This window comes from Vulpes vulpes, chromosome 4 (assembly GCF_048418805.1).
Source record: "Vulpes vulpes isolate BD-2025 chromosome 4, VulVul3, whole genome shotgun sequence".
Taxonomy (NCBI): Eukaryota; Metazoa; Chordata; class Mammalia; order Carnivora; family Canidae; genus Vulpes; species Vulpes vulpes.
The window spans coordinates 64,126,645-64,153,432 of NC_132783.1; the positions used below are offsets into that span (position 1 = coordinate 64,126,645).

General features: G+C 40.5%; 1 protein-coding gene across 2 annotated transcripts; it reads left to right on the forward strand.

Annotated features, from left to right (window-relative positions):
- The first annotated feature begins 1,072 nt into the window (after positions 1-1,072).
- Positions 1,073-24,546, forward strand: RBM34 (RNA binding motif protein 34). Of its 2 annotated transcripts, XM_026008713.2 has the most exons (11): positions 1,073-1,216; positions 1,303-1,477; positions 1,908-2,032; positions 5,758-5,986; positions 6,658-6,717; positions 11,021-11,064; positions 19,367-19,450; positions 19,608-19,671; positions 21,238-21,277; positions 21,519-21,637; positions 24,210-24,546. In XM_026008713.2, exons 1-11 carry the CDS (start codon positions 1,164-1,166, stop codon positions 24,486-24,488), a joined length of 1,272 nt encoding a protein of 423 aa, XP_025864498.1. In that variant the 5' UTR covers positions 1,073-1,163; the 3' UTR covers positions 24,489-24,546. The 2 variants fall into 2 exon arrangements, with proteins under 2 accessions (XP_025864498.1, XP_025864499.1); XM_026008714.2 differs by lacking the exon at positions 19,367-19,450.
- Positions 24,547-26,788: the final 2,242 nt, after the last annotated feature.

Sequence of the window (26,788 nt, forward strand, 5' to 3'; positions counted from 1 at the left end):
TGGACTGTACAGGATAGATGGAGGGAGACACTTGAATTGCAAATAGGCACAGTTGGGTTTGTCTCATCTTTTGTGAAAGATCAGTTATGGGAAACCTTTTAAAAAAGAGACTCAAAAACCAGGCCGAAGCAGATGAGTATTATGAGGATTTTTTTTCATTAATTTTTCTGATGCGGTCTATGAAAGGTCACATATATTCTCCGTGACTTCTGTTAAGCAGCTTTCAGAAAGCAAGTCTGTTTTAAGAGAGTCAAAATTCAGTACGATATTACCATCAAAGTTCTGAATTCAATTATCTAACTATAATATTTACCTTTTACTACATAAAAATCAATTTACCAACATTCAATAGGTACAGCAGCAAATAGAGATGCAGAAATAGGATAAATAAGACACCCATTTAGACATTTAGACAGAGTACATAACACTAATGCAGCTAGATGAAGGACTGGGGGAAAATCTTGTAAATAGCTGGGAAATTTTCATATGTGAGATGTCTGAGCTGGGCCTTGACGTATGGGCACGATTTTGCTGGCGAAAATGACTAAAGAGGATAATTTTAGGTAAGGGAATTAAAAAAGGCTGGAATGTATGGGTTTGGAGGGAGAGGAGTCAGCGAAGTTAGGCTGAGAAAATAGCAAGAGTGCCAAGGATCTGGTAGAAGAGCAAGGGGACAGCAGGTTCGGCCTGAGGCCTCCACTGCTTTAAATCTAACTTTGAAATTGTGTCGAATTTCAGAAAAGTTGCCAGAGCAATGCAAAAAATACCCACGTACGCTGCACACCGATTCACCAATTGCTAATATTGTGCAACCTACGTCCCTGTAACCTTTCTTGATAATCTTGATAAACCTCCCTCCCTCCCCGTCAATGATTCAGGGGTTTTGGACCGCGTTTTCCCTCCACTTGGGCTGATACCCCACACCCAGTCTGGCAGATCCTTAGTTACACTCCAAGCCTCAAGCACTCTCCTCTCACTTGCAAACCTGAAGAGGTCCAACCGCCCCAGGAAGCCCAGCCCCGAGCGGCTGGAGGCCTCCGGCTCCCACGCGGCCCAGAGCGGAAGGGGCGTGGCTCCGGGAGCGGAAGTAGCCGGGGCCCGGAAGTGCGGGCGCGCGTGCGGGCTCGCGGCCCGGCTGCTGTGTCTGGAGCCGTGGGACGAGAATGCTGGTGGAAGGGAAGAACAAACGGAAGAAAAAGGGAGGTGCGGAGGAAGGGTGAGTGGCACGAGGCAAGCTTCGGGAGCTCGGGCGGGCGAAGCGGTGGGACGCGGCATGGCTGACGCTGTGGCGTCCGTGTGCAGAGAACGCCCGGACGACGACGTTCGCGGGACTCTGACCGGAGACTATGTGGTTGGACAAGTCGCCAGCAGCTTGTTCCAGGGCAGGCGTCCCCCCGGAGACCGCGCAGCTCGGCTGGCGTCCCTCTTCGGCTCTTTAGAGCCTCAGCTTCAGCCCGTGTACGTGCCTGTGCCTAAAGTAAGTCACCGGGTGCTATTCCGACGGGCCCGTTAGATAGGCTTCTAAAACACGCAGCCTGGGGCGCCTGGGGCGCCTGCGCGGCTCAGGGCTTGAGCGTCTGCCTTTGGCTCAGGTCGTGACCCCGGGGTCTTGGGATCGAGGCCCGCATCAGGCTCCCGGCGGGGAGCCTGCTTTTCCCTCTGCCTGTGTCTGCCTCTCCCCGTGTATCTCTCATGAATAAGCAAAATCTTTAAAAAACAACAACAACAACAACAAAAAAACCTAAGCAGTTTACCTCTCAGTGCGTGGTTTCCAGAGTGGGCCGGAGAGAATTTAAGTAACCTTTCACTACTGGACATCCAGTGGGACAGAAAAATTGCTAATTTAGAAAGACTGTTAAATGATTTTAAAAGATGAGATCTCAAACATAACTTATGACTTTTAAAAGGAAACCACCAAGAAAAGGAAACGGGATGAGGAGGAAGAAAGTACATCTCAAATTCAGAGACCACTTTTGCAAGAACCTTCAAAATCAGTGAAAGCGAAGAAAAAACTTTCTGATGCAGACAGAAGGTTGGTAGAATTCTCTTAAGTTGATGTTGAAGAAATTAGATGGTAAAGAAATTGAGATTTTGCACCTGCAGTGTTCATCTTTTTTTCTCATTTTGTAGTTCTCATTTTTACAAAAAACATTTATTACGGAAAATCTCACACGTATTCAAAAGTTGAAAAGGGTGAAGAGAAGAGAACCTCGTATACCCAGTGTCAACAGTTATTAATACTTGGCCAGTCTTGTTTCATCCTGACCCCATTCATGACTCCCTCATTAAGTGGAAGCAAATCTAAGATCTGTAATCTAAATGTGTAAATAATTCAGCATGAAGATGAGTTTTGTTTTCTTAAGTTTACTAAGCTGGAGATCAGATTTCTGCCATTAGCTTAAAAAATTTTTCTTTACAGTTGATTTGATCAAGATCCAAATAGCAGTCACATCCAGGTTCCCAGGTACCTTTCCTCAGTGTGTGAAGCCACTCTCTTTAAGCCCCTGAAGTCTCGTTTCTCTATCACTATTGATGATGTTACCTAGTCACAGCTGTTCATTGCTAACAGTTACTACTACTCTTTGACCTCCTACTTAGTGTATTTATGCATATCCTTAATTTCTTTGCTTTTCCCTCAGAGAAAGATGTTTTCTTCCTTGTCCAAATTAAATCAGTCCCCTCTGCTGTGTATACTACAGACCTCTTCTACCTCCTTCTGGATTATGTCCTCAAATATATCCATTTTCTTTTCTTTCCTGTATCTTTCCTCTGTCTGCTATACAAATGTGCTCAAGATTATCATCCTAAAAAGAGAAATCCAACAAAACCAAACCCTACCTATAGTCATGTTTCCGTTTGCTGCCTTCCTTCCCTTCGTAGTCAAGCTTTCAGAAAAATGTGATACTTGTGTTCTCTTCTTTTCTTGATCTGTTTTCTCTTCCATGAACTTGTGGTCTGATTGTTTGCTTGTTGTGTTTCTTTTTCTGTGATCTGACCAAACTTCTGAAACAGTGCTCAGTGGAGCCATGCTGACCTGGTTGCCATATTTAATAGACAATAAAGCCTTTGTCTCGTGAGTCTTCTCTTGTATTTCTCATGGGTACTTTTTTCTGCAGCTGTTAAGTAGCAATCTCTTCTGATTCTCCTCTTGTTTGTTTCTTCTCAGTGTTATTGTGGGTACCTTTTCTTCTGACTGCTCTGTAAATGTTGATTTTCCTCAGGATTCTGTGTTTGGTCACTGACTTTTTTCTACCATTCATTCTGAGCAACCTCATTTATGCCCATGGCTGCATTGTTCTGTTTTCTCTCCTGATCTCCTGAGCTGTGAATCAGTTTACCTGCTGACATCTGCATCTATATTTTCTATATACAGTTGACCTTTGAACAATGGAATGTTTAGGGGCATCAACCCCCACACAGTCAAAAATCCACATATAAGTTTGACTCCCCCAAAACTTAACTACTAATAGCCTCCTGTTGACCAGAAGCCTTACCAGTACCATAAGCAGTACATAAAATACACATTTATATATTTTATGTTATATATAGTTCTATTTCTTTTTATTTATAATCAATTCTCCAACATATAGTATGTCATTAGTTTCCGATGTAGTGTTCAGTAATTCATCAGTTGCATATAACATCCAGTGCTCAGAAATATAGGCAGAGGGAGAAGCAGGCTCCATGCAGGGAACCCAAAGTAGGACTCGATTCCGGGTCTCCAGGATCACGCCCTGGGCTGAAGGCGGCACTAAACCCCTGAGCCACTCAGGCTGCCCTCCGTGTCCTCATCATCCAATTACCCCATTTCCCCTGGATCCCTTCCAGCAACCCTCAGTTTGTTTCCTGTAGTTAAGTCTTTCATGGTTTGTCTCCTCCTCTGATGACTTCCCATTCAGTTTTTCCCTCCTTTCCTCTATGTTCCTCTGTGCTGTTTCTTCTATTCCACATATAAGTGAAAACATAATAATTGTCTTTCTCTGATTGACTTATTTCACTCAGCATAATACTCTCCAGTCTATCTACATCAATGTAAAAGGCAAGTATTCATCCTTTCTGATGGCTCAGTAATATTCTATTGTGTATATTTATATATCTCACATGTTCTTTATCCATTTATCTGTTGATGGACATCTGGGCTCTTTCCACAGTTTGGCTATTGTGGACATTGCTGCCATGAACATTGGGGTGCATGTGCCCCTTCAGATCACTACGGTTGTATCTTTGTGGTAAATACCCAGTAGTGCAATTGCTGGGTCATAGAGTAGCTCTATTTTTACTTCTTGAGGAACTTCCATCCTGTTTTCCAGAGTGGCTGAACCAGCTTACATTCCCACCAATAGTGGAAGAGGGTTCCCCTTTCCGCATCTGTGCCAACATTTGCTGTTTCCTGAGTTTAGCCATTCTGACTGGTGTGAAGTGGTATCTCATTGTGGTTTTGATTTGTATTTCCCTGATGCCAAGTGACAAGGAGCATTTTTTTTCATGTGTTTTTAGGCCATGTGTGGGTCTTCTTTGGAGAAATGTCTGTTCATGTCTTCTGCCCATTTCTTGACTGGATTATTTATTTTTTGGGTATTGAGTTTGAGAAGTTCTTTATAGATCTTACATACTAGCCTTCATTTGATAAAGGCATTTGAAAATATCTTCTCATTCTGTAGGTTGCTTTTTTAGTATAGTGTTTATTCTTACAATAAGCATTTGAAATATCTTTTCATTCTGTAGGTTGCTTTTTTAGTATAGTGTTTATTCTTACAATAAAGTAAACTAGAGAAAAAAATGTTACTGAGAAAATCATCAGGAAGAGAAAATACATTTATAGTACTGTACTATATTTATTAGAAAACAGTTCACTTGTAAGTGGAGTTCATACATGTTGCTCAAGAGTCAACTGCACCTTAAGTTTAGAATGCTTCAGACTGAGCTGTTTATCTTCATCAAGCATGTTCCTCTGCATGAGTGATACCACCAGCCTTCCAGTTGCCTGAGCCAACAACTTGGGAGTCATCTTACACTCTCTTTTTTTCCCTGCACATCTAATCAGCTGCTGAGTCCTGATGATGCTGATCTCTTTGATCTTTTTCTGCCTTTCCACCCTTCTCTTTCTCTAGTTGGTCTATTGTCTTCTTAGATAGTATGCTGTTACAACTATCTTCTTATTGATCTCCCTTTTCCACCCTTCACCTCTTCATAATTATCTTCTGCTCTGCTGCCCAAATGATCTTTTTAAGGCAATCTCCAAAGTCCTCAGTGGCTCCTTAGACTCTATGGGATACTGTCTAAGCATGTTTTCCTAGCAGTCATGGTTCTTGACCTGGTTCCTACCTCACCATGTTGTCTTGGTTCCTTTCACTCCTGCTCAGTACTTTATATGCCATAGTGGACAAAAAACTAGACATGAACCCTCAGTGGAACTTCTGCTCTAGTGGAAGAGTAATACTGGTCAGAATTTAGAAAAAATAGTCTCTTTGAGAATGCTGCTTTTTAAATTTACATATATTTATGAATCATAAGTTTATATTTAGGGAAGCAAAAGTAGGTAGGAGTTTTTTTGTGAGAGAGAGAGACCATGTGTATGAGGTTGTAGGGGTAGGTTCAGAGGGAGAGGGAGAGGGAGAGAGTCTCAGACTCTATGGTAAGTACAAAGCACAGGTGGAAATATTTTCTAATCCTTGTACTTTGTCAAATACTACACCTGACTTCCTGGACTCATTTCTTCTTTTCTTTTTCCTCTTTATTTTCTTTTGCCTTGTAAAGGAAAAACACTCTAGCAAGTCGTGATTTAGAAGAAGAAATTCATCAAAAACAGGAACAGAAGAGGAATAATTCTCAATCTGGTATTAATGTAGCAGATAAAAAAGTACTTGATGTAGACCACATAGTTTTAAATCAAAGAAAGAAAATTAAAATCAACCAAGAAGAGGAGAGATTAAAGAATGAGAGAACTGTGTTTGTTGGGAATTTGCCTGTCACATGTAATAAGAAGGTAAGTGTATAATCTGCATGTTGTAAAGATTCAGAGTGTTAATAATTCATAGCTTAGTTTATTCTTCCTTCATTGAATAAGTGCATGATTAATAAGTTATTAACATATTGACTTCATTATAAATGACTAGACTAATTAGATTGATTCCAGTATACACCCATTCCTTTCCATTACCATAGTCAGTGCCCTAATACAAGCTTTTGCAAATCTTCTTCAAGTATTGCAGTGGCCTCCTAATAGGGTTTTCTTTTTTCTCCTAGCTGTTTCTTCTGTTACATGTTACTAGAACGTAAACCTGAAATAGTGCCTAGTGCATAGTAAGAGGCTCAATGAATGTTTGTTTTATAAATGGATGCATACATCCTAAGTTTCTTCCATTGTGTGGGGTTGATTAAGTCCTACCTTTATAATTTATATGTGGTAAAGATTATAAAAGATTGAAAGACAAAAATGTGTACCTTTATAGGTAGTAATAACTTGAGTTGTGTTTATATTATATCAGCCAAATTTTTTGTCTTTTATCTGAATAGTTAATTATTCCTGAAATATTCTTAAAATAAAACCTGGCAATAAAATATCAGTTTTACTTAATTCCTTTTTATAGCACTTATTTGATGTTCTAAAAGTAAACTGAAGAATATATATACTTGTTTTTTCTCTCTTTTTTTTAGAAGCTGAAATCATTTTTTAGAGAGTATGGACAAATAGATTCTGTACGATTTCGTTCTTTGGTATGTGTTCTCCCCACCTTGAAATTGCAACTCTTAAAATGTACTGCATTTAAGTCAGACTTACTAACATGTTGGTATTAGCGAGATGGAGAAGCACAACTTTTTTGAATCAACGGGTTCAAATCTAACTGAAGAGAAGAGATGCTCTTAGTATGTAGTGCTGGCACTTGGATTCTGTTCATATTTAATGAGTTCACATAGTAAAATTATACCATTGTTGGAGAGTGGATGTGTGACTTGTTTGCAGAACATTAAAACATGTTGAAAGCATTTCTAGAATCCTAGGCATTCAGTACAGAAAGTTTGTGTGACTACTGCAAACAGTACTTAAATTCCGAGCATAGGAAGCCAAAGTTTCTATTTATTTAATTTTTTTTTTTCAAGATTGATTTTATTTATTAGAGCGGACATATGCTCTATACATGAGCTTGGGGTGGGGGGGTGGGGACAGAGGGAGGGGGAGAGAGAATCCCAAGCCAGCTTTCTGCTGAACACAGAGCCAGATGCAGGGCTTGATCTCATGACCTTGAGGTCATGACCTGAGCCAGAATCAAGAGTCAGACGCTTGGGCAGCCTGGGTGGCTCAGCGGTTTAGCGCCGCCTTCGGCTCAGGGCGTGATCCTGGAGACCCAGGGTCGAGTCCTACATTGGGCTCCCCGCATGGAGCCTGCTTCTCCCTCTGCCTGTTTCTCTGCCTCTCTCTCTGTTTCTCATGAATAAATAAATAATATCTTAAAAAAAAAAAAAGAAAGTCAGATGCTTAACAGAGTGATCCACTCGGTCACCCAGGCAGACAAATTTGATTTTTGTTTTTGTTTTTGTTTTGTAAATCAATTTAATATTAAACCTTTATAGAAGGAGAGGATATCTGATTTCACCAACTGAACACTATAGACGAGTTATAGCCATGCTTCTTGGAGCGTGAAATAGTATCATTCTTTTTATTCTCATTTATATTTTTTAAATGTAATTAACGCACATTAGAATAAAAGAAAAGTTTATTCCCTGTTTCTAACTGTTCTTCCTCATGTGACTCTCTAAAATGGGATTTCTCAGCCTTGATACATGGATGTTTGGTGCCAGATTATTCTTTGTTATTGGAGGCTGCCCTGTGCATTGAAGGATGTTTAGCAGCATCTTTGACCTCTACCCACTAGATTCTGGTAGCACCCTCCCCACCCAGGCTGTTACTACCCAAAGTTTCTCCAGTCATTGCCAAATGTCCCCAGAGGACAAAACTGCCCTCTTGTCTAAAAGTAGACGATTCTAGGGGGTACAGTCTGTTAAGTGTCCAACTCTCTGGGTTTTGCCTTACGTTGTGATCTCAGGGTCATGAGATCGAGCCCTGATTTGGGCTTCTCGCTTGGCCCAGAGTCTGCTTAAGACTCCTTCTCCTTCTGCCACCAGCCCCACACTTGGCACATGTGTTCTTTCTCTTAAAAATAGACATTTCCCAAGGTTTTTGGCAGTCTCCATGATTCTGTCATGGTGTTTGTTTCTCTCTCTTTTCATATATATTTTGTCTGCCTTTTGGAGTCCCATTCTCCCTATCAGATCTGTCCCTGACACATCCACTTGGGTATCTTTGGCACCCGGGTTTCAGCATGTCTGTGTCCACCTCCACTCTCCCTGGCCCCATCCCGTGCTGTGTGCTGATGTTCTGTGTGAGTTAGTGCCACCAAGGCTTCCTTTTCATTGCCTTGGACTCTTTGCCCACTCACCCTTTTATTGTTGGTATCCCTGCTTATTTTTTAGCTGAGTGTTTTGTTTTTTTTTTCCCCAAGAGTCCTTCCTTTCTTCTGCGTTGTTCCACCTAACTCCTCATTACCTCTTGCCAGAATAGTTGCAGAGGCTTGTTATGGTTTCTACCCTCAGTCTACTTCTGTTCAGCATACCCACTGTGAACTTAGCTTTCGAAAAATTCTTTTTTTTTTTTTCAAATTTTTATTTATTTATGATAGTCACACAGAGAGAGAGAGAGAGAGGCAGAGACATAGGCAGAGGGAGAAGCAGGCTCCATGCACCAGGAGCCCGACGTGGGATTCGATCCTGGGTCTCCAGGATCGCGCCCTGGGGCAAAGGAGGCGCTAAACCACTGTGCCACCCAGGGATCCCTAGCTTTCCCAAAAATTCTTAGTGAAACTCAGGATTATTACACACACACACATACACACCTTGGCCTGGTATTACTTTTGAGGAACCTGGCCAGATTCTTCCCTGTCCCTGGATTACTGGTCTGTTTGCTGACCCTGCTGTGCACTCTTTAGCACCCTATACTTCATCACGGTCCTTATGATACACTTCTGTAATTTCTGTAATTACTACATTGTTCGTGTGTCCCACCAGACTGAAAGCAGTGATTGCTGGTACTGTTTGTCTTGATCATCCTTGGGTCACCAGTACCTGCACATTATACACATCAAACCTATATGGAATTGCCTAAACCTCTTATATTTTTCTTTCTGTGAGTGAAATCTGTCCTGGTTCATAGCCTGACACTTGTCATTTTGTGGCCCTGAGGCCATGTGTACCTCCACATGAGACTTTTCTGCAGCTCTGAAGCTTCCCTCAATGCTGACCATACATTTGGGTTTTCTCACTCCTGTCCTTTTGCTCAGTTCATTTGTTTTGTTGGGCATCCTTCTTGAAATCTCATTTTGTCTATTAAGATACTGTCTATATTTTTATAGACCATGAAAATGTGACTTATTCTGGAGTACCTGGGTGGCTCAGGCAGTTATAAATGTCCGATTCTTGATTTCAGCTCAGGTCATGATCTCAGGATTGTGAGATCAAGCTCTGCAATGGGCTCAGTGTGGAGTCCACTTGGGATTCTCTCTCCCTCTCCATCTGTTCCTCCCCCACCCCCGTGTTTGCATGCAGTGCAGTCTCTCTCAAATAAATGGATCTTTAAAAAAATAATAAAATTTAAAAAAAGAAAATGTCACTCGAGTTTTTTCTGATACTTTATACCATTAAGTGGTATTTTTTTCCCTCTAAATTGTTTTTGTACCTTATTGCCTTATGTTACACTTACTCATTTGTATCTTCAATAATAGGATCTAGATGGTTGCAGGCTCCTATAAGGCACCCAATAAATGTGTGTTGATGACTGTCATTCACCTATTGATAATTCACTTGTGCATTTCTCATGTCTTGCGCTGTTATGTTGTATGTTAGCAGTTTGAACAGGAAAAACTGAGAATTCCTTAGTTTTGCTATATTTTGGATGACTAAGAAAGATTTTCAGAGATTTATAATTACTGCCTTAAATTAAATTGACATTCATAGGTGTTCCTGATCTGTGAACTTGCAGGTCTGTTTCTTTTCACCTTTGCCTTCTCAGTATCTTGACCGTATTGGTATATTCCGACAGTCACAGTTGTTGATTTGAATTTCCATCTACTCCATAAAGTTGTCCCTCCCTACCCCATTCACTCTTAAATAGTACTAAAGGAATACTATATATGGGCACCTGGGTGGCTCAGTTGGTTAAGTATCTGCCTTCCACTCAAGTCATGATCTCAGAGTCCGGGGATGGAGCTCTGTGTTGTTCTCCATACTCAGTGGGAAGTCTGTTTCTCCCTCTTCCTCTGCCCCTCCTGCTTGTGCTCTCTCTTTCTCAAATAAATAAATGAATAAAATCTTTAAATAAATAAATAAATGAATACTATATATGACTGAAACTAAAGTGAGTTTGAACGTAAAGGGGATTCCCTTATTTGCCCAATTAAAGATACCATGGGGTGTTTTTGGTTTTTTTTGTTTTTGTTTTTGTTTGTTTTTGCCAGCTGGCATATATCAACTTTTAGACATTTAGATGAAATAATATTTCTTTATATTATTTACCAGTTTAGTTCGACATATCTCAAATCCTGTAGAATTTACAATAAAATATTAATTTAAGAAATGTTGCCTTTTTCCAAGCTTATTTTATAAAAGTTTTCCTTAATTTTTCATATGCATCTTCAACATCAGTGTCTTCTCATGACCTGAGACCCCTTTGAGTCACCTGACACAGTTCAAGGGCACAGTATGTCTACTTCCGTCTAGATGGAAAGTAAATACCTATGAAATCTGAATATGGTCTTACATCATTGGAATATTTTGTTCTAAGCCTCCAGGTCCCATTCATATAACATTAGGATGGTTGTTTCTGATTCAGTATTTCCCTCGAATGTTTTAAATGATCACATCAGAGTAAGATATTTAGAATTCAGTTAATTAAAATACAATTAATTTGAAGTAATATTTCAGATAATGAATTTTCTTTAATACTCTTTTTTTTCTTTTTTCTTAAAAGATTCCAGCAGAGGGAACTTTGTCCAAAAAGTTGGCAGCAATAAAGTAAGTTTATAATTACAGAAAGGGAGTAGATTTAAACTCTTTTCCATTTTTGTTAAAAGTTGAGATCATGTTTTCATGGATTTTTATATTTGGGTAAGACGTCATACTTGACCATTTTCTTACGTCTGTAATAGCATATAAACTTGTAAGATATTTGTCTGTTAAGCCTTAAAATAAATGGTAGAGTCACAGAAAGTATTATAAAATAACTCACTAGAAAATGTACCATGAAAAATTTCAAGGGCGTTTAATTGAGCGTAGTGCTTGGAAGAGAATAAGAAAGTCTTGTGCCCAGATATTCTAGTATAAATCATAAATACCATATTTTATCAGTTCTAAGGCACACGTTTTCCCATATCTTAATAATTTGAAGTCAGGATGCATCTGAAAGTCTGGAATGCCCCATAGTAGTTGTTGGTAGGTTAGGTTTTTCCAGAGTTCCATGTTTGCTTCTGTTGGTCACCTGGGGGTACTGCCAGTTTAATACCACTTCAGGCTCTCTGAGGGTTTGGAACTAGACTGGTATAATGGTTTGTGGTTCGTATTTTCAGAGAATTTTCCCCTATCCTATCCACTTGGTGCCAAGGATAAGACATTCAAGTTTCTTTACTCTTCCTTTATTTCTCATTAATCTTAAAAGTTGAAATATAATTGACATATAACATTTAAAATGTTATATGTCAATATAAGGTTGTACAGTTTAAAGTGTAAACCTTTATTTCTCATTTATCTTCAGTTAAGTGCAGCGTTTCCTATTAATCTCTGATCTTGGGTTTTTGTTTTTTTTTTTTCTAACTAGCACATGTAATATAGATTTTACAAACAGATGTATATATTTGATATAGATATATTAATAGTTATACAGATTACATCTGAATGTAGGTACAGTTATAATAGATTAAATAAAGTAATATACCATCAGGGTACCTAGGTGGCTCATGCCATTCAGCGTCCAACCTCTTGGTCTCAGCTCAGTTCTTGTTCAAGCCTCATGTTGGGCTCCATGCTGGACATGAAACCTAAATAGTATTTATATATATAATACTTATTTCCATATGTTTTATATATGTAACATATATATATAAATAAAATATATATATAAATATATAAAATAACGTACTTTGAAAACATTGCAGTACAGTGGCCAAGACGTGGAAGCATCGTAAGTGTCCATTAATAGATGAACGGGGGGGAGACACACACACACACACAGACACGCATGTACATGCAGGAATATTATTCAGCCCGAAAAAAAGGGAAGGAAATCTTTCCATTTTTGACAACATGGACCTTGAAGGCTTTAAGCCAAGTAAAGTAAGTCAGTGAATGAAAAACAGCTCAAGGGGCAACTGGGTAGCTCAGTTGAGTGTGTTGGTTTTGGCTATCTGTCGTGATCTCGGGTTCGTGGGACTGAGCCCTGTGTTGGGCTCCACATTCAGGAGGGAGTCTGCTTCTCTCCTTCTCCCTGTCCCCCTGCTCGTGTACACTCTCTCTCTAAAGTTAATAAATCTTTTTAAAAAAGAATTCAAAGACACAGACTTCTCTGTGGTGAAACCCTTCGGTGGTTTCTCTGTGTGAAGAAGGTAAAGGAGGTCAAAAGATACAAACTTCCAGTTACAACTAAATAAGTCATGGAGATGTAATGTACAGTATGGCGACTACAGTAATAATACTATATTGGTTATTTGAAAGTTGCCAAGAGAGTAGATCTTAAAAGGTCTCATCATAAAGGGGCACCTGAGTGGCTCAGTTGTTAAGTGTCTGCCTTTGGCTCAGGTCATGATCCCAGGGTCTTGGGATCCAGCCCCACACTGGGCTCCCTGCTCAGTGAGAGCCTGCTTCTCACTCTGCCTGCTGTTCCCCATGCTTGTGTTCACTGTCTCTCAAATGAATAAAATCTTAAAAAAAAAAAAAAAAAGTTCTCATCATAAAAATATTTGTGACCGTGTGCGGTGATGGATGTTAACTAGACTCCTTGTGGTGATCATTTTATAGTATATGCATATACTGAATCATATTGTACAACAGAAATTAATGTTATATGTCAATTATGTTTCAATAAAAAGAAGTCCCTAGTTACCTCAGCCAGTACTGATTGAATAAAGTTTTAAAAAAAATTTCAGGGGATCCCTTGGTGGCTTGGCGGCTTAGCACCTGCCTTTGGCCCAGGGTGTGATTTTGGAGTCCCGGGATCGAGTCCTACGTCGGGCTCCCTGCATGGAGCCTGCTTCTCCCTCTGCTTGTATCTCTGCCTCTCTCTCTGTCTCTCTCATGAATAAATAAATAAATAAAATATTTAAAAAATATATTTTTAAAAAAGATTTCATTTGAAACTGTTTTATACCTGAAGCTAATGTAATGTGTTGACTATACTCTAAATTTAAAAATATTCCTGGGAATCCTACAATGACAGGATTTTTTTTAATAAATTAATTTTTATTGGTGTTCAATTTACCAACATACAGAAAAACACCCAGTGCTCATCCCGTCAAGTGTCCCCCTCAGTGCCCATCACCCATTCCCCCCCACCCCCCGCCCTCCTCCCCTTCCACCACCCCTAGTTCGTTTCCCAGAGTTAGGAGTCTTTATGTTCAATGGCAGGATTTTTGAATTAGGTGGTCCCTTTGAGCATTTTGGTGAGTTTGTTTCTACATTCATCCCTAATTTAGATTTGTTTGGCAGGCTGAGTTTCTGCCAATTTTTTCCCATACCCATACAATGTCAGGTATATAGTTAACACTTGATAAGTATGTGTTAGTATATGTTACTGACTCCACTAATGTTTGTTGGGTAACCAAACATGTCAGTCCTGCCGTATGCAGGGCATTGTCCAGCTGCTGTAAGGAATGGGAAATTTAATAAGACACAGGCCGCCTTCTTCAGACCATATAGGCCTATTCCTCTCTGAGGCTGGAAGGGCCCAAGTGTCAACAGAAACCAAGATCTTGATAGGAGTGTACAATAGCCCTAAGTAGTTTTGGTGCCAGAAAAATGGAATTTTCACACTCTGATTGCCATTGGCCTCTGTGACACCTGCCCCCAATTAAAATTTTTTAAAAATTATTTGAACAAATAATGAAACAAATGGTTAAAAATAAAGTATAAAAGTGTATGCAGTGAAGTGGCACCTGGGTGGCTCGGCTCAGTTGGTTAAGTATCCGACTTTTTTTTTTTTGTTTTCTTTATTTATTCATGAGAGATGCAGAGAGAGAGAGGGAGAGGCAGAGACACAGGTAGAGGGAGAAGCAGGCTCCACGCAGGGAGCCTGATGTGGGACCCAATTCCAGGACTCCAGGACCACGCCCTGGACCGAAGGCAGGCTCTAAACCGCTGAGCCACCCTGGGATCCCCAAGTGTTTGACTTTTGACCTCAGCTCATGTCTTGAACTCATGTCATGAGTTCAAGCCTGGCGTTGGGCTCTATGCTGTGCATGGACGCTACTTTTAAAAAAAAAAAAAAAAGAAAGAAAAGGAAGGGAGTAAAAAGTTTCTCCTAGACTTTTTCCCTTAGCCATTTTCCTGCTCTAGGCAGCTACTGGTTTTACTTTTTTGTATAACCTAGAGACGTTTTATGCGCTTACACACTGATACACACATATATATGTTACTCCCCACACACATAACTTTTGACTTAGTAGTATTAAATGTGCATACTCCTCCACATGTTCCTTTTTTCCCCTTACTATAAACTGGAGATGTTTATCAGTGTAAAAATTATCCCCCTGTTCTTTTTCAGAGCATCTCTGTATTCTGTAAGGTATGCCATAACTTGTGTCAGCAAATTCTCCACTCATGGACATTGATGTGTTGTGGCAGTCTTGTGTCCATTACAAATAAGGCTGGAGTGAATTACCTTGTTTTCATGTAATTTTGTACATGTGAGAATTATCTCTAGGATAAACTTTCTAGTAGTGGAGTTGTTTGGTCAAAAATGTATTTGCATTTGTAATTTTGACTGCTATCCTAGAGATGGTAACCAATGTGTATTCTTCCACCTTTACAAAATAGAAGTTTTTGAGCTTTTCAGTGATAGGTGAAAAATGATACTTGTAATTTGCACTTCTCTTGTGAGCAAGCATCTTTTCATATATTCAGGAGTCTTTTGTGCTTATCTGAGTTGTTGACCATCATTTTTCCATTTTTTTTGTTGTTGAATAGTTTCTCATAGATATGTGGATGTTAAGGAAATCAGCCTTTAGTAATTTGAGTTAATGAATATTTCTCCTTATTTTTAGCTGCTATTTTGCTTGGAGGATTTTGCCATGTAAAACTTATTTTGTTTTTTCATATAGTCCATTCCTTTGGCTTTGTTTCTACATTATTAAGGCATCACTTACCTTCAATAAACTGCATATATTTAAAATGTACAATTTTATGAATTTAGCATATGTACGTGCTCATGAAATCATTCCCACAGTCAAGATACTGAATACTAACCTCACTCTGTGTCATCGCCTTTGCCTCCCCACCCCATCCCCAAGCAGCCACTGACCTGCTCCCTGTCTCTGTTGTTAGCATGCGTTTTCTAGAATTTTATGTATATGGACTCATCATGCAGGAGATAAAGTGTTACCTACTTCTTTTGCTCAGCATGATGATTTTGAGATTCGCTCATGCTGCTGGATGTTCAGTGGCTTGTTCTTTCTTTCTTTTTTTTTTTTTCTTATTGCCCAGTAGTATTCCATAGTGTGGCTGTACCAAAATGTGTTCATCATTCACCAGTTTGATGAATATTTAGGTTATTTAGGATTGGGGCTATCATGAATTACAGGTTCTAAAAACATTAGTATACAAATTATTTTTCTTGCTAAAGTATCTGGAGGTGTGGGATTGCTGGGTCTTTTGGGTATGTCAGTTTTCTAAAAGCTGCCAGATAATTTCCAAAGTGGTTGCAGCATTTTACATCCCACCAGTTGTGTGAGAACTCCAGTTGTGTCACATCCTCACCAGCACTTGTCAGTCATTTAATTTTTAGCCATTCAGAAGGTTTGTCAGGTGGTTTCAATTTCTGTTTTGCTGATGACGAAGGATATCAGTTATCTTTTCATGTGCTTATTGGCAGTTTGTATCTATTTGAAGAAGTGTCATTTGAAAAATTTTGCCTGTTTTCTGGTGGCTTGTCTTTTTATTTTATTTTTTTAGAATGGGGAAGGGGCAGCGGGAGACAGAATCTTAAGCAGGCTCCATGTGTGGAGCCCAACATGGGGCTCGATCCCATGACCCTGAGAGCATGATCTGAACAGAAATCAAGAGTCGGATGCTAAACTGACTGAGCCACCCAGGGACCCCAGCTTAGTATTGAGTTGTATGGAGTTCTCTGTTTTGAATGTAAGACCTTTTTCTGTTGTACATGCTTTGGATATTTTGCCCCAGTCTGTGGCTAACTTACTTAAGGGTGTCTTTTTTTGTTGTTTTTGTTAAGATTTTATTCATGAGAGGGGCAGAGACACAGGCAGAGGAAGAAGCAGGCTTCTGCGAGGAGCCTGATGTAGGACTCAATCCCAGGATCCTGGGACCATGACCTGAGCCAAAGGCAGATGCTCACTCAACCATTGAGCCAACCAAGTGTCCCAGGGATGTCTTTTAAAGAGCAGAAGTTTCAAATCTTATTGCAAATCCAGTGTAGAGAGTGCTGTTTTCTAGTGGTCTGGTCAGGTGGCTGTGGGGTTCACTGATGTCCTGGCTTGGCTGCAGATTGCTGGCAGGCCCTGTCTGTCCCTGTGTCAGTGTGTCCGGGGGGTCTTCCCTCTCATGGCAGCCATGCTCTGCCTGATGCCTTTGGTGGGTCTTGTGCTGGAGACCATTTCCCACTCCTCACTGTGACAGGAGGCCTCCATTCTTCCAGCCTCAAGGGTATATCCCCTGTGCCCAAGGGTGACAGGGTTTGTTGCCTCTGCCCTAGCAGCTTAGCCCTCTCTGTAGGGAGAAGAATCCTGGTGGGGCTTTGTACCCTTTGCACACTAGCCTTGGCCCTTCTCTTCTCCAGCCCACACGCTCCATGGGTGCTTTTGGGCTCCCGCCCGCTCTCAGTCATTCCCCAGGGACATTGGCAGAGCCCACTCATGGGCATGTACCACTGTGTTGGCGGCCTCCAGAGATGCCATTTCAGGACCAGCCCACACTCAGCTTTAGCAGTTTATTAAATATTAGCTAAAATCAGTCCAACTCGCTCGTCTGGCACCGGTCCTGTGAACCAGAGCTGCTTCCTGTCTCTTGAGGTGAACCGATCTTTGCTTAGGGTTCAAGCTACTGGGTTTCACTTTGTCTTCAGCTCTGGTGGCTTACAATGTTATAGGCTATCTGGCTTCTTATTGTTTAGGGTGAGAGTGATGCTATTCTTGGCTTTGTACCTTCTAGATGTCATTAGTGTTTTTAAATCATCTATCAAGGGACACCTGGGTGGCTGAGCAGTTGAGCATCTGCCTCTGGTTCAGGTTGTGATCCTGGAGTCCCGGGATCGAGTCCCACATCGGGCTCCCTGCATGGAGCCTGCTTCTCCCTCTGCCTCTCTCTCTGCGTCTCTGCCTCTCTCTCTCTCTCTCTCTCTATGTCTATCATGAATAAAATAAATAAAATATTTAAAAAAAAAGATCACTTCCTGGGCCAAAGGCAGGTGCTAAACCGCTGAGCCACCCAGGGATCCCCAAATAAATAAAATCTTTAAAAAAAAATTTATCAAGCCTGATACAAAACATGTTCTTGCCACATCTGAGGGAGCAGAACTGCATTCTTGCCCTCCTATTCCCTGTGCCAAGGATCCTTTCTCCTCAAGTAACAGTACAATTAAGAGTTTTTAAAGTCACTTTCCATTTAGGTTGTCTTGGGATTAGGCCTAGTCTATTTGGGCTGCCATAACAAAATACCACAGACTGGATGGCTTTTTATAAACAATAGAAATTTCTTTCTCACAGTTTCAGAGGCTGCGAAGTCAGAGATTAGGGTCCCAGCGTGGTTGCATTCTGGTGAGGGTCGGCTTCCTGATTCATAGCCAGTGCCTTCTCACTGTGTCCTCACATTTTATATTGTGAGATAAGATTTAAAAAGGGACTAGGAGCTCTGTGGGGTACTTTTTTTAAGAGCACTAGCCCCATTCTTGAGGATTTCACCCTATGACTTTAGCAACGCCCAAAGGCCTCACCTTCTATTACCATCACATTGGGCATTAAATGGATTTCAATATATGAATTTGGAGAGGATAAAAACATGACAACACCAGGATTGCTGTAGGACATGCTAATTAGGATGTTGTCAGCAAATGTGTGTTGCACAGGCTGAGTAGGGTCCCTGGAGTCACGTAGGTGTGTTTTAAGGGCTTGCCACTTCTTGCCTTGTGATCATGGCACTTCTCTGAGTCTCAGCTTTCTTATCCATAAAATCAGAAAAGTAACACCCATGTCAGAGATGTGAGATTAAATGAAATACATAAAATGTCTAACCAGTACCCGATATTATATTAGGCATTCAGTAAATCATAACTAGTTTTATCAATATAAAACTATCAAATAGTGTTGTATATTATTACAGAGTGCCATGAATAATGCTCTGGTGTTTCCTAGTATCTTTCTTGATGGTACTCATTCGTTTATTAGCGTTTTTGTTACTTCAAAAACAATAGGTTCGTGTCTTCAGAGAAGAATCTCTGGTCATTAGTAGGTCCTTTTTGCTGATTGGTCACATCTAAATTACATGACCATTTTGGAAACCTAGTGAATTAGTGGGTGTAGGCATTGAGCAGCAATAACTGCAGTTACTAAGAGTGAAAACTAGTCATGACATGTTTCCCGTTGAAAGAACACAGCACTACCTCTAGTCCTGACAAAGGGGTGCAGTCTGAGTCTGATCATACCTCTGGATCTGGCTGCCAATTTGCCAAGAAATCGCAAGGACAGAGGTACACATTGAATTATATTGTTAGCTTGCATACAACAAAATCCAGGCTTTGGAAATTTCACTAGGTTGAACAGTGAGGTAAAGAGAGAGAGGGACGCCTGTGTGGCTCAGTGGTTGAGTGTCTGCCTTTGGCTCAGGGCATGATTCTAGGATCGAGTCCTGTGTTGGGCTCTCTGCATGGAGCCTGCTTCTCCCTCTGACTGTGTCTCTCCCTCTCTCTCTCTCTCTCTCTCTCTGTCTCTCAGAACGAATAAATAAAATCTTTAAAAAAAGAGAGAGAGAGGTGAAACTCCCCCCCCCCCCCCCAGGAATTCTTGTCATACGTGTTGATTGAAAGTGAGAAGGAAATAAGCTGTATTTTTTAGTGACTTTGAGATTAATAGCTTTTATATTGTCTTTTCTTGTTGTATAGACGTAAAATTCATCCTGATCAGAAATATATTAATGCTTATGTTGTGTTTAAGAACGAGAGCTCTGCTACAAAAGCCTTGAAAAGGTAATTTTATCTCTTTGAGATTTGAACAGAATGATTGTATTTAAGTGATTGTGTGAGTACATGTGTTATTCTTTGGTTTGACTTTAGAGTGAATATTACAGTTAATATTCGGTGCTTATTTTTAACAGCCATTTTCCCCTTCGTATTTATAATACAGAAATGGTGCCCAAATTGCAGATGGATTTCGTATTAGAGTTGATCTTGCATCTGAGACTTCATCTGTAAGTAGTACTTGAGTTGTGTAAAGAACTTAACTAGAGTCTCATAAAATGAAACGTTTTCTTCTGAGGTTTTGCTAGGAGAGGAATGGAATCAGCAGTGAGCGTGAGGAAGCTGAGAAGGAAACATTTTTGCCCTTTGTGGTATAGTGTTGGTGCCCAGAGTGGCACAAGGACCTCAGTCAACAGCTTCCACCCACCACTCCTAGATCAAGCAATTAGAGTTACCCTGGAAGGGATATTGGAGATACTGGGGCTGACATGTTATTTCACATACTGAGATTGAGAAAGGTAAACTGCTCCTTAAACAGTTTTTGAGTCCCTACTCTATGTCAGGCATGCAGTGCTGAGATACAGTCTCACTTCTCTAGAGGTTCACAGTATAAAGGTGAAGACAAAACAGGCTGATTGTGGCTCTGTTTTATGATAAGTACACCAGATGCTTTGGCAGCTTAGGATAGGGACACTTGAGGTGCCAGCAAGAAGGGACAAAGGAGGGCTTCCAGGAGAACAGGTGCTCTGTCAAACTTGAAAGATGAGTCAGTGTTATCTAGGCCCAAGAAATTTTAAATAGTATATGTAGTGGAGGCCAAAATTTAATTGGCTTTGGACTGGCAAGAGCTTGATACAGTTATAGAGGTAGAGTGTGAGGAGGAACAGCAGTAAGAGTTGCTGTTGAAGAACTAGGAAGAGGCCAAATCACGAAGAGTGGCTTGCCGTGTTGAGGAGCCTGGATTTTATCCAGGAGCAGTTCCACAGGTTTAAATGCAGGAGCAACCTGCCCAGATTTGCAGTTTATAAGATCTCTCACAGTGAGCACAGGCTACGTTATAAGGGCTCACCACAGGAACAGAGGGTACATTACCATGGCTAAGAAATGACCTCTCTGGCTTTGACCATTGACCCATCCTGAGGGCCAAATCCATCTGCTGCTTGTGTTATTTAAGTAAAGTCTTAATAGCACACAACCATATGCATTAGGTTACATGTTAATGTGGTGTTATGGGGGAGGTGGGGGTGGATGGCAGGGGTGGTGGGGTAGTTACAACAGAGACCACACAGCTGGCCAATCCTGGCATACCTACTGTCTGGCCCGGTACAGAGACAGTTTCTAATCTAGCATGCCCTTTTTGAGCACGGCCATGTGTTCGTGTTAGCTGTGATAAAAAAAATAACTACTTCCTCTTATGCTCACTCACTTTGGAGCGGGAAGAAGGAAGAAACAATCAAACGGGACTGGTATGAGTTAAATCAGGAGGTGGAGGGGGCGGCTAGTTGGCTCAGTTGGTTAAGCCTCTGGCTTTGGCTCAGGTCATGATCTCAGGGTCCTGGGATCGAGCCCTTTGTTGGGCTCCCTGCTCCACAGAGAGCCTGCTTCTCCCTCTTCCCCCTTGTGCTCGCTCTCTTTCTTTCTCTCTCACTGTCTCTCAAATTAATAAATAAAATCTTTAAAAAAAAAAAAAAATCAGGAAATGGAGACCTGTCAGATATGTGGGGCGAGAGAAAGAGTGCATTTTAGGATGGCTTCCATTTGCTGCTCTAGTTATTTTTATTCTCTTTATGTTTCAGAGGGACAAGAGATCAGTGTTTGTGGGAAATCTCCCGTACAGTAAGTTCATTTAAACCAATAAAGCACCTGTTTATCATTAAAACAACAGGAAAATAATAACTAAGTAGTAACGATGTTTTGCTTTAAGACTAACTTAAAAAAGTATGGAATATAATGTGACTAATTTTCATGGGGCTCACTATATTAGCTGTATTATGTTAACTTGCTACATTATTAAACATCTCCAGCTTTCTAAGGCAATCCTGTTCTTACTTATATTTTTGACTGAATTTCTTTTCAGAAGTTGAAGAATCTGCAGTTGAGGAACACTTTTTGGATTGTGGGAGTATCGTGGCAGTAAGGATTGTGAGAGACCGAGTTACGGGAGTTGGCAGAGGATTCGGTTACGTGCTCTTTGAGGTATGGGAGACTAGTGATTGTCACTGTTCTCTGAAATGCACTGGACAGGCTGTCACTGCTCTTTCATTGTCACTCACTGTCACCTTCAGATTACATCTTCAGAAACCTAAACTCAGAACCTGCCATGATAGACTATCGTTCGTGTCATTATACCTCACCAAAAGTCATTCCAGTTCACTCTTTCTCCATATTAATGTTAGTAAATAATATTTTAGGTACTGAATATGTAAGGTATTAAATCTTGGAATTTCCACCTTCCATGAAGTGGAAAAAGATTGAAATCCATCATGATCTAAGTGACATTTCAACACATGTGGTATTTACAACCAACTTCCCTAGGAAACCTTCCTTGGTTGGGTTTTAATTCAGTTGGGTACAGGTTGTGGCTGGCTCCAGTGGAGGTCTCGTGGCAAGAAGCTGCTAGATGAAAGATTTGCAGGGGATCACATAGACCAGTAAGGAGGAACCTTTACATGGGAATCTTAAGATTGGCAGCTATGCTAGTCACCTACGTGGCTGTCCTGTGCCCAAGAGAGACAACTTTTTTTTTTTAAGATTGTTTGATTGATTGATTCATTCATTCATGAGATAGAGAGAGAGAGAGAGAGAGGCAGAGACAGAGGCAGAAGGAGAAGGAGAAGCAGGCTCCATGCAGGGAACCTGATGCGGGACTCTACTGCAGGATTGAGTCCTGAGCCAAAGGCAGATGCTCAACCACTGAGCCACATAGGCATCCCCTAGACAACTTTGTATGAGGACAGGAATAAAGACAGCATCCAGTTTCTAGGTCTTCTCCTTTTATCCAGGGTGCTTAACTTTTAGCCAAAAGGCAGGCTTTCTCCTCTCGTGAGTTAGCCAGAGGCTAGAAGATTGCAACTTGAACAATTAGCATGAAAGTGTTCCAGTGAGACCATATTCCTTGAAAAGCCCTTGAAATGAGAGTAAAGGGGACGCCTGGGTGCCTCAGCAGCGGATCCTCTGCCTTCAGCCCAGTAGGCTCAGAGCATGATCCCAGCCCGGGTCCCACATCGGGCTCCCTGTGAGGGGCCTGCTTCTCCCTCTATCTATGTCTCTGTCTCTCTCTGTGTCTCTCATAAATAAATAAATATCTTTAAAAAAAAAAAAAAAATGAGAGTAAAAAATGAGAAGTGAAAGGACTCACCAGGTTTGCACTGAGTCTCAGTCCAGATGAAAAGAAGACATACCTCATGTTGGGCACCAAATGACGTAGTTTTTGGAGTGTTGGTGTTGGAGTCCAGAGCTGAAGGCCAAGGAAGAATTGTTGAGCTGTCTTTGATTCAAAAAGGTGATTTTATTAAAAGCACGGGGACAGGACCCATGGACAGAAAGGGCTGCATTTTAAGTGTGAGGGGTGACTTGATTTTATACTTGGGACTTAGGGGAGCTAAGGACAAAGGGAGGTTTCCAAAAGGACTTTAATATGCTAAAGAAGACTCGGATACTGGAGGCCTGGCTATTGTCAAGCTAAGGGAGTTTGTTTTTCCCTCTGGTAGGCATTAAAAATTAAGAGAGTTGAGAATTCCCTGGAGGAACATTATACTCTGCCTATCTCAAGTATTTGCCAATGGGCCACAGATTATAAACTAATTTAATTTTATTTACATTCCCTTTTTCCTCTGTTTCCCACATCCTTGTGGAGGGGAGGGTGATGTTAAGGCTCCAGGAAATTGAGTCTGTGGGTCTCTGGGAGTTAGGCGATTGATAAGAATGCTTTTTCCTCCAAAATCACTAAGACCTTTGTTAACTGATGGACACTCATACTTACAGGACTGTCATCTCTATCAGTTAACCATTTGTTTTTCCCTTCCCTTAGTTTAAGGGCACCCAAGGAATGCCTGAGGAATGTCACACATATCCCACCTGGGAATCCGCTTGTGCTTTGTCCTCAGCTAGCTTTCTGCTCTGTCATGAAAGAGACATGACCATGTTTAATACTCTTGCTATGTTTTATTATGAGGTAGCTTTTGAGAAAGGTTGTCACAGCCTTTTGTTTCCATCATTACTGCACTGGAGTTACCTCACTTTCTCTGCTGTCTAGTATTGCTTGATAAGTTTGTAAAGTCCTTTAACAAATATGAATATTCAGGATTGTTAGCATTTAATGGTTCTATATTACACTAGAAAAGTAATAGAACTTGGAATATAAACAAAATCCTGCAAGGCATCTAGTTCAGCGTCTCAGACTTCCCTTCTCTCAAGTCAACTAACACAAGAAGAGGTTCATTGATTTAGAAGATTGCACATGACTAATCTTGGCTGAAACTCCCGTTTTACAACGAGAAAAATGAAGCCTGTCGGATTGTGATTTACCTGACTGTGATAAGGCAGCTGAGTGCTTCCTGGGGGAAAACTCACGAGGAGCATAGTGAACACGACACTTCAAGGACAGTTGTTGAAACTCATGGGATCGAATCTCTTGGATATGGAAATGGGAGGGGTTTCTGTCTATGAGCAAGCTTAAAAATTGTTCTAATCCATTCAAGTCAGAATTTTACTAGTTTCTTGGCAGAGGATTTTCTGGTAGAAATTAATATATTGATTTTTATTGCAGAATACAGATGCTGTTCATCTTGCTCTGAAATTAAATAATTCTGAACTGATGGGAAGAAAACTGAGAGTCATGCGTTCTGTTAATAAAGAAAAATTAAAACCAAATTCAAATCCCAGTTTGAAGAATGTTGGTAAACCTAAGGAGGGACTTAATTCCGCTTCAAAAAATGTAGGACTGTGTAAAAATTTGTTTATTGGAGAAAAAGCTGTTCTCATTAAGAAGAAGAAGAAGGGACAAAAGAAAAGTGGACACGCTAAGAAACCGAAAAAACGGAAGTAACCACCCGAAGATTATTTAGTTCCCGCTGAGTACTGGTAATAAAAGTGTGGTAAACCCATGAATTGAGTTTCAGTTTCTTATGGATGGTGCGTGTGAAACGTGGAAACCTTTTCATTCTATTCACATTGTAATAACATCTTTGAAGCCTTTGTTTTAGGATGTAGGCAGATTAGTCACCATGATTATGTGTTTCTGCTGATGGTATAAGGGATGATTTTAGACTTAGGGTAAACACTTAGAATTTTAGTAGTTATGTATTAGTGTAAGTTAGAAATATGTAATTAACACTTCAGATGGTTATTTCAAGAATTGAGATGAGAATAAAGTGAGTAAATTAAAAAATACACACACACTTTAATACTAGCTGGACCTAGACAGAGTTGGAATACTGATCTAATACAAACCCCAGTCCCTAAGAAGAAAGGGTTTTAAGGGCTGTTATATAATACCCACTAATTCTTCATCCTTTCTCTTGAACTTGTGAAAAGGGGAGTTCTGGGTTTCTATTTTATTTCATCAACCTAGTAGTAATAAACCCAAGGATTTTATATGACTTGTTGCTTTGATTTCTTAACCACTAATTAAACTTGTTATTGAAGTCCTTGGGAAACTGTCTTGTCAAGCAGATTTCAACTTTTATTTCTGTTTTTTAATTTGAACAAATATTCTTGCAGGAAAACTTGGTATTCTTAAATTAGTGTCATGCAATAGAATGAAACAGTCATTCAAAAAACCCCATTTAAAGGATATTTTCTAATGAAATACGGTAAATAAGTCATAAAATTCAACAAGGGAGAGAATACCATTTCATTTTCCTTGGACTCAAGCCTATGCTGTAGATGTTGGCCCACTCACAGAACTTACCAAGTGGCCTCTGTGCCCAGAAGGGAGGGGTGGGAGAAATCCAGGAGTGCTGAGTCTTATGTGTATCACTTAGGTAGGTGAGGGGATTGAGAAACAGTGAGTTATTACTGATTATTTTACTTTAAGATTTTTTTTTTTAAGATTTTTATTTATTCACGAGAGACACAGAGAGAGAGGGACAGAGACACAGGCAGAGAGAAGCAGGCTCCATGCAGGGAGCCGGATATGGGACTCAATCTTGGGACTCCGGGATTACGCTCTGGGCCAAAGGCAGGTACTTAACCACTGAGCTACCCAGGCATCCGTAAGATTTTTTATTTATTTGACAGAGTACAAGCTGCGGGAGGAGCAGGGAGAGGGTGACGGAGAAGCAGGCTTCCCACTGAGCAGAGAGCCTGATGTGGAGCTCGATCCCAGGACCCTGTGATCATGACCTGAGCTGAAGGTAGATGCTTAACTGAGCCACCCAGGTGCCCCATTATGGATTATTTTTAAAATCCTGCCTTTTGGGCATAGCACCAGGAAAACCTACTAGGTTAAAATATAATTTGTAGAAATTAGAGCTCTTAGTTTCCCGTATCCAGAGAGTAGATATTTCATGTTTAGCATCATCTTAGCATCTAGTTTTTCATAAGTATGGTTTAGTAAATACTACTTGATAATCTTAAGCATTTTTCCATATGTTTCAGTTAAACTTACATAAAGATACATTGCCTATAGACTTTATAGACTATCACAGTAGGTAAAGACTATATGGTGTATAATTTTCTTGTATCTTATAGTGTGTATATTGGTGTACATTATATTATGTATAATTTACAGTGTACATATAAGTTTGTATAATTTTAATCTTTAACGTAGAGTGCTCCTTTTGGTCTCTAGGTTTTTATGTAAAGAGCCCTGGACTGGAACATAGGGGCATCTGGTTCCTTTTTTTTTTTTTTTTTTTAAATGGTTCATGTGAGGGCTTTATTTTTTTATTTTATTTTTAAAGATCTTATTTATTCATGAGAGATGCAGAGAGAGAGAAAGAGGCAGAGACCAGGCAGAGGGAGAAGCAGGCTCCATGCAGGGAGCCCAACGTGGGACTCAATCCCAGGTCTCCAGGATCACACCCTGGGCTGCAGGCGGCGCTAAACCGCTGCGCCACCAGGGCTGCCCGGGCATCTGGTTCTTGATCAAGCTCTGGGGTTGTATATGCATAACCTGGGACCAGCCTCTCAACCTCTTCGTCTAAATATCTTGATTGGTGAAGTAAGGGGCATGGACTAGAGCAGCATTAGCATTGTTTTTGATTATGATCTGTTGTAGTAGCTTTAACTTTACTTTGCGACCATTACAAACATGGATATATTTAACTGACATGAAAGTTGCACATGACAGTACTTGTCCTTACTACACATGTTGTTTTCTGATCTGTGTATTTTTTTTTAAAG